Raw genomic sequence first — 8,546 nt, forward strand, 5'->3', positions numbered from 1 at the left:
CCTTGTTTGTCGACTTAAGAAATCCCTTTATGGCCTCAAGCAAGCTCCTCAGGCTTGGTATGCCAAAATGGATAGCTTTCTTTTAGAATCTGGCTTTTCTAGGTGTCATTCTGACAATACTGTCTACACCAAGAAAGTGGGCAACTCTCTTATCATCCTTGTTCTTTATGTTGATGATCTTATTCTTACTGGTAGTGATCCCAACCTTATAAACCATGTGAAGTCCAGCCTTAAAAGGAAATTTGAAATGACAGACTTAGGACACTTACACTATTTTCTCGATCTTCAAGTCTTGCAATCCAAGGAGGGTATTTTCCTTTCCCAGTCCAAGTATGCTTGTGATATTCTTCGTCATTTTCACATGGAAGACTGTAAGCCAGCCCCTTCTCCTTTTCAGTCTGGAGTCAAACTTTCAGTCTCTTGTACTTCTCCTGAAGTTGATGCTACCTTATACCGTCAACTTGTAGGAAAACTCTTGTATTTAACCCATACTCGTCCTGATCTTTCCTTTGTTGTTGGCCTTGTTGCTCGTTTTATGCAAAACCCCCGTGAAAGTCATTGGAAAGCAGCTAAAAGAATACTTCGTTATGTTCGAGGTATAGTACAGTTTGGGATTCATTACAGTGCCAAAGCAGCTCCTCTGTTAGTTGGTTTCACTGATTCTGATTGGGCTGGTGACCCTGATGATCGGAAGTCTACTGCCGGTTATGTCTTCACTCTTGGTTCAGGACCTATTACATGGGCTTGTAAGAAACAGGCTGCCATTTCTCTTTCGTCAGCAGAAGCAGAGTATCTTGGTGCCGTGGAAGCTAGTAAGGAAGCCTTGTGGCTTCGTCAGATCCTATCAGAGTTTGGCTTTGAGCAGCAGCATCCAACCACACTTTGGTGTGATGATCAAAGTGCCATTCAGCTATGCAAAGATCCAGTCCAGCATCAGCGCAGCAAACACATTGAACTACACATGCACTTCATCAGAAAGCTCATTCATGACCATGTTCTTGAAGTGCAATATTGTTCAACAGATGATCAGGTTGCAGACATCTTCACAAATGCTCTCACAGAGGCGAAGTTCACTAAACTTCGATATATGCTTGGAGTTCAGGAAGTTTTCACTAAGGGGGGATAGGCTCTAGTGCCTCCTTCCTTCTCCTATTGTGTCATATTTGTAAATCCTTCAATCCTATCCCAAGTTGTTCTTAAGGGGGGATGTTAGGATATTCCGACACATAGGAAATAGTTAAGTTCAACTTGGTCTAGTATAGAGTTAGGTAAAGTGTGTTTCTTTACCGTTGTACATTTTGTAACTTACAATCCGACGGTCACGATATGTAGTGATCCGACGGTTCATTCTCTCCTCGGTATTACCGACACTTGATCCGTGGCTTGACACCCGATTGGTCCATGAGTTCTATTTAAAGCGCATGGAGGGTCATTGTTCGGGTAATCCGTGCATGAGAGAAGCTTATGTAAATTTTCATTCTTTGATTAATAAATTGCCTGTAGTACCCACGTTGGGACAGGCCGTGGACTGTTTCCCTCTTTGAGGGTTTTAACCACGTCAAAAATACTGGTGTATTGATCTGTGATCTAGTTGTGAGCGATGTCCTTTTGGTATTCTTTTTTAGAAACTTACCCTGTAAATTCCTACAAAAAAATTCTTCCTTGTAAAAAATTTTGTTGATTATTTCACAATACCAAAACAACCTAATTATCTATTTCTCTAATTTATAAAAAAAACACAAACAAACTAAACATAAGGCAAACAAATAATTTAAAATAATAACTATTTTCAATATGGAAAATAAAATTTCAGATAAAATTTTATAATCATTATACTTTATAACCATATTTATAAATTCATAATACGCATGTGTAATCTTATCATAAACATATATTTTTTAATTATTTCATCTATCAAATAATTTTGGTATCTTGGTATTATTGATAAATATGTCTCTTTATTAAATATATATTTTTTAATTATTTAATTTATCGAATATCTTTCTCATCGTGATATTATCAATAGATATATATTTCTCTATTTTTGTAAAGGTCGCGAAGCAACTTACAACCTCTAAGTCAAATTTAAAAGGCTTTGGAAGAATCTAGAAGTCTGGTGAAGGGAAGTTTACAACGAAAATGAAATTTCAAATAGTTTTAATAAATAATAAATATATTGGTATTGACATTGCTTTTCAGATGCAAAAGTCCAAATATCTAATATATTGGCCTTCACAAAAATTTATAATGTAAAGTCCAAATATTGGTATTGACATTGGCATTGACTTTTTTTGGGATGTAAAGTCCAAATATTAAATATTTGGAATTGTATGTTATGAAAAATGTTATTTATAAGTATTAATTATTGCAAATATTAATTATAATTATTAATTGATTTATATTTTCTATATAGATGATTATATAGTTATAAAGTAATGAATATTTGATTGAAACTAGTTTTTTTTAATATTTTAGTTTTAAAAATAAAAGATGTTATTTTTATGAAGTATATATTTAATGGATTTAATATATTAAATTATGTTTTACAAAATAAAAAGAAAAATGATTGTGAATAAAATATATCAAACTATTTTTTTAAATGAGTATTACTAGGAAATTGTGTTGTATAAGGGGAAGGATTATATTCTTTCTCAATAAGCATAACATTAAGTTTAAGGGCCCATAATGGATGACATAAAACTAGTATTGTTGCTATCAAATGAAAAAGGTATTAAATAATTACAAACTTACAATTGTTAGGTGTTTTTTAGGTTATCGTAGGAAGGTAAAAGATGAAAAAAGGTGTTACAATGTGCTTCTGAATTTTGAATTTTGTCTGGAAAGAAGTCAAAGGTTTTTTTCAAACATGTTGCTCTTCAACATGTTTATTCTCAAAAAAAATATGTAAAAATATGAAAGTTAGGTTTGAAAATGTTTTTCAACCATCTTGTTCTTCAACATGTCTACTTTCAAAAAAAAAATATGAAAGTTGATGGTTTATCCAAAGTTGGAATTTTGATGTATGTTACTTGGATGATAACAAAAATTAGAAATGAGTACATTCATGAATATTATCACCCTCCTTTTCATGAATTAATAGTGGGAACAAAAGATGCTTATGTTTAAGTCTTTCTTCTCTTTGATAATGTTGACTAGTTAGAAAATTTGATCATTTCATTTATTATATTTCTTAATATTAAAATCATATATTTAATATAGAAAGAATATACATCCTTTAAATAAATAAAACTAAATTTCTCTTGAATAATCTACTAGAATTGAACAAATTATATATCTAAATTTCCTTTTAAATTGTTAATATTCCATAAAAAACAATTAACAATATATGTTGAAAACAATATATAAAATATGTAACTTTATAATCATTAAAATTCAAAATTCTTTTAATTCTAATCTAATAATACATCTATAACATGCTTGTGCAGTATGCCCTAAAATTGTTTCTACGTGGATAAGTTTTCCTCTTAAAGAAACAGGGTAACAACCCAAGACTCATAAGCATCTGGCAAGAGTGCCTTTTTTACTAGCAAATCATTCCTTAAATAATAATAATAATACCTTAACCTTTATTTACCAATAACAATTCTAAATAGTTATCCTCAACTAAATCATAATAATTTCTCCTACTAAAAAATAAAAAACAAAATAACTTTAAATATAACCTGATCTCATAACACATGTTTAACCTGCATTATGAATAGCATTTAATATTAATAATATCTGATTGAATATTTAGTGTTTTCCCTTTATATATTTGTAATAATACTGGGCCATTTTGAAAAAACCTATGCCAAATTCGTAGGATTCTACTGTCTACTTTATGCCTCGACGTGACTGTGCGTTTGGTAGTGACGGCCACTGACGGTTGAGCAGACGAACGCAAGTGGGAATCAAAGTCAAAATTACAAAACAACACGATATCTCATCTTAAAAAACAATAAAAGTGTTAAAAATAGTCAAAATAGTTAACATAATGGAGTTGTTTATGAGGCAGAGGAATTGCTCGGACGGTTAAAAGTGGCCGGAATTTGGGTAAAAAAATTTCAAATTTTTTTCCAGAGATGGTGTTTGAATTGTGTTTTTGATGATGGAAATGGATTTAGCACCATCAAAAACATCTAAAACACCTAAAATTTTGAATTTTAACAACTATAATTTAGGTTTACAAAAATCCTTGCCAAATTTTCTCTAAATATAACTAAAATTTCCATAACTTTCAACACAATTCCTCCAACTAATTAGACCAACCTAACATAATTAGTGAAAATATAATTCTCAATAAGAAAATAATATTACTTTTGTCATTTTGAAAAAACCTATGCCAAATTCGTAGAATTCTACTGTCGACTTTACGCCCCGACGTGATGGATTGTGTGCGTTTGGTAGGGACGGCCACTGACTGTTGACCCCACGAACGCAAGTGGCAATCCCAGTCAAAATGACAAAAGAGCACGCTATCTCATCTTTAAAAAACAATAAAAATACTAAAAGTACTAAATACAGTCAACTTTTTAGTAAAAATATAGTTTTCAGTATGGTAGGTGGGAGTATGTTTTAACACAGTTTTGGCTTAAGATTTAGAGGTATTTTTCGTCAAGGGCCCAAGACTTAAAGGCATTTGGCAAGAGTAAAAGTGGCCCAAGATCAAGAAGCATCTTGCAAGAGTGAAACCCTGCCCCTTACATAGCAAATTATTTCAAGTGACTTCCTTAAATAATGATAATGAGTCAACCTGCATTCACTGATAAGAGCCAAAAATAATTATCCTAATTACTGATTTGACAATTGAATTATAATAGATTTTCCCACCCTATTAAAAAAATTAAAACACATGATTAAAAATAAACCAAAAATAATATAACCCAATTCCAATGAAAAAAAATCATTTCAACTATCATATCAAAGGTCTAAAATAACCACTAGATTATACAGTACAATAAATGTCGGAGAGTAACCACCAAATTAAATGATAATAGATATTGCTTTGATGAGAGTAACCACCAAATTAAATGATAATAGATATTGCTTTGATGAGTTTCAAAACAATTTCCACATAATATGAAAAAAATAGAAAATGGAAATGGCACATTGAAACTCCTTCACGAGCTCACGGAATGAAAATCACGTGGCCTATTAAATTACAGTCACCGACATTTTTCACAAGTCAGTGGTCGGTCGGGTTTCGAACGGATTATTTACGTCAACGTTGGCCGCGGTCCACTGCCTCTTGCTTTCTGGACGGCTCCATGGTAGATAACTATAAAAACGCCATGAAAGGCGTATAGAGAGCCAGTTGGTTCATTCCTTTTCTTGCGACAAAGTGTTCGAGACTCTAATTACGGAGGTACCAGACGTTGAAACTTAAACAACACACGCTTTGATATGGAAGGCCGCAGAAATAAGGTGCTCCATCCACGTTTTCCCGGCCATGGTGTTCTTTGTTTGTTTGTTGTTTATTCAGATAACAATCCTGAGTTTGTAATTCGTGCAGATGGCGCTACTTGAGACCCAGATAAATGTCATGAAAGAGGAGAATCAGAATCTCAAATCTATGTTGAAGCGCATGATTAGTAGCTATGACGATTTGCAGAAGCAAATCCTGTATCAGGAGGAGAAACAAGACCAGACACGCATTGATAGAAGCCAGGTAATTTGGGTTTTGGGAAACTCATAATTCGTCTTTCGAAGTTGGGATTCAATTTAACTTAATTAGGCTATACGAATTGCAGAAATTCTTAATGTTTTTTGCCTTTTGATTGCGTAGATATTCAGTCCAGAACATCAAATTGAAGAAAATTTCAATTTCAGAATATTGTCCCCAGGATCTGTAAATGTCGACTCCAGGGATTCAGTTTCCCACGAGTCTTCGGATTCTGACGAACGAGTTCGCGAAAAAGATGGGAGGAACACCGGATTTATGGACGATCAGCAGCTGTCTTCAAATAAGAGGGAAATAAATTACTTGCAGTTGGATCAGTTTCAGAATGGGAGGTTGAATTCGTCTATGGATGAGTCACCAAGTAAGAAACATCAGGCGCTGAGCCACGGCACCGGCGAACAAACGGCGGCGGCTCCCAAAAGAGTCGTATCTATGCGGACAAGATCAGAGGCATCAGTGGTAATAATCGAACTCTTGTTTTTCATGTGATTTATAATGATGTGGAACTAGGCCACACCCGTGTCATGACGGTTCTGAATAAATCAAATCTGGTACTAGATGGGTCTACATTCACTGCACTAAATTCACTGTTACGCATTCACAAAAGCAGAATGCACTCATAAACTGGTTTGTGAGTATTGAATTTAGGTTGGTTGTAGATTTCAGGAATATATTGGAATTTGATTGAAAAGAGATTAAATAATTTATTTTTTTTAATGGTTTAGTTTTATTATTTTTGAATCATTAGTTTTTATTATTCTTGAATCTGCTAATCACAAAAAAATATTAGTTTATGAGTAAAGGTGAAAGAGCATCAGATTATAAAAAATAGTGTTGAATTAGATATATGATCAAATCAAAGGAGCAATACAATTTCTAGAATTAGAGTAAATTTTCAAGCCAAGTTTTAGAAGAAGCAGTACAGTTTAAGATTTAGAGAAGATAGTTTAGTGTAATTAGTAATCTTTATGGTATGAAGTGTTATGTAAATTTTTGTGATATGAAATATTATGTAATATGTAATATATATAATTATAATATTTAGTATAGAATGATCGCGGTGGAATCAAACATAAAAAAATTCAATAATGAAAACTTTTGATAAATTTTCCCATGAAATTGTTATAGTACATGATTTCCAAGTTTGTAAGTTATAAGCCATGTGTTGTTCTTTATTATTTTTACAATGCTATTGCAAAGTAGCTGCATAGAACAATAAATATGGTTGCTTTCTTCATTTATAAACTGATGTGATCCATTTTAATTAGATAAACGATGGCTGCCGGTGGCGAAAATACGGGCAAAAATCTACCAGAAACAATCCACGTCCGAGATCTTATTACAAATGTGCTATGGCTCCCGATTGCCCAGTTAAAAAACGGGTTAGTTCTCATCCTTTTCGAGAAAAAAATTTTGCTACATCTTCATGGAATATGAAATACATACAGGGCGGCCCGCTACATTAAATATGTTAAAATTATAGTGGAATTTGTCCAGGTTCAGAGATGTGCAGAAGACCTGACGATTGTAATAACAACATACGAAGGAGAACACACTCATTCCCTGAATCCTTTGGCTATGGCTACCATGCAGGCCGGCTCGTCCAACCAATTCATTGGTGAGGGCATGAATGGAGAAAATTTCGTTGTACACAACCAATCTATACCCTTCTCAGCCGGCTGCATTGCCAGAATATCGACCTCGAGCTCGTGTCCCACGGTCATTCTCGACCTCACAGACAACCAGCCTAATCCAGGATTACAGATGCAGCCTGCACATTTTGCAGCAAGCAGCTCTCAACAGATTACTCCATTGTTAAACGACATGGGCCAGGTTTTGGATCAGAATCAATTGGGTAATTACTCTTCAATCTTGCAGAATTCTGTGGCTTCTATGAAGGCAGATCCCAACTTTTCTGCAGCCTTGGCTGCAGCAATAGCTGACTCCATGGTCAAGTTGGGTGGTCCAGTGCAATGGGTGCCCAAATCCCCTCCTGCAACACAATGCACCAATGATTCGACGACGGAAGCATGTGGAGACTTGTGAAATCTTTCAAACAATGGTATTCTGAATTCTCTCCATTCCTGTGCCTGTATTGTAACCTAATTCCTGTGCCTGTATTGTAACCTATGATTAGGTCTAAAATGGTTCTTCTAATTGTTAAAACAACGACAGTTTATTTAGAAAGAAATAATAGTTAAGGCGTAAACCATGAGATTTGACTCAAGCGAAATAGGTGTGCTGTGCCCTCATGGCATCCATGAGAGAAGCTATGAGGCATTTCTAACCAGAGATTCCTAGTTCTATTTTATTTTTATTTTTATGAAATTTGAATTCAGATGTGGGATTATTCATAAATTGATTCTAAACATCAAAATTCTAAATTGTGAGAATAAATATAAATTACCAAAATTCTAGAATATAAATTACCAAAATTCTAGAAATATAAATTATTTTAAAGATATAAGAGTTACTATTTTTCATTTTTCATTTTTGACACTGTTTATCTGTTATTTGTTTTATAAATTATTTTTAGCATTTTTTAATTGATTTTTTTTGGAATTTGTTTCCATTGTGAACTAATTGAGTGTATTTTTCTAAATACCTAATTTGTATATATAATAAAAATATTTTGAACAGAAAAACTATTTTCTTAGAATTAGTTTTACAAAAGCTATTTTCAGAAAAGTAGAAATTTACCACAAAGCTCCAAAATATAAAAACTAGACCATGCCTTTCTTCTTACATATGTATACAGAAGAGTTTAGTACTAGCCCTCCATCTTTTTGTAGACAATTGAGTGGTTGTGCTGCGACCAACAACCTTGAACCGGTATCGTTCATTTTTTTTTTTCTTAAAAGTAATC

The 8,546-nt window shown here is 33.3% G+C and overlaps 1 protein-coding gene across 1 annotated transcript; it reads left to right on the forward strand.

Moving 5' to 3' along the window:
* The first annotated feature begins 5,288 nt into the window (after positions 1-5,288).
* On the forward strand, positions 5,289-8,020 carry LOC149265880 (putative WRKY transcription factor 47). The gene is made up of 5 exons (XM_089394085.1): positions 5,289-5,424; positions 5,513-5,668; positions 5,786-6,139; positions 6,949-7,062; positions 7,178-8,020. Exons 1-5 carry the CDS (start codon positions 5,404-5,406, stop codon positions 7,724-7,726), a joined length of 1,194 nt encoding a protein of 397 aa, XP_089250211.1. The 5' UTR covers positions 5,289-5,403; the 3' UTR covers positions 7,727-8,020.
* Positions 8,021-8,546: the final 526 nt, after the last annotated feature.

The sequence above is a fragment of the Pinus tabuliformis genome, chromosome 6, assembly GCF_031772625.1.
Source record: "Pinus tabuliformis cultivar Carrire ecotype Pingquan chromosome 6, CPIR1, whole genome shotgun sequence".
Taxonomy (NCBI): Eukaryota; Viridiplantae; Streptophyta; class Pinopsida; order Pinales; family Pinaceae; genus Pinus; species Pinus tabuliformis.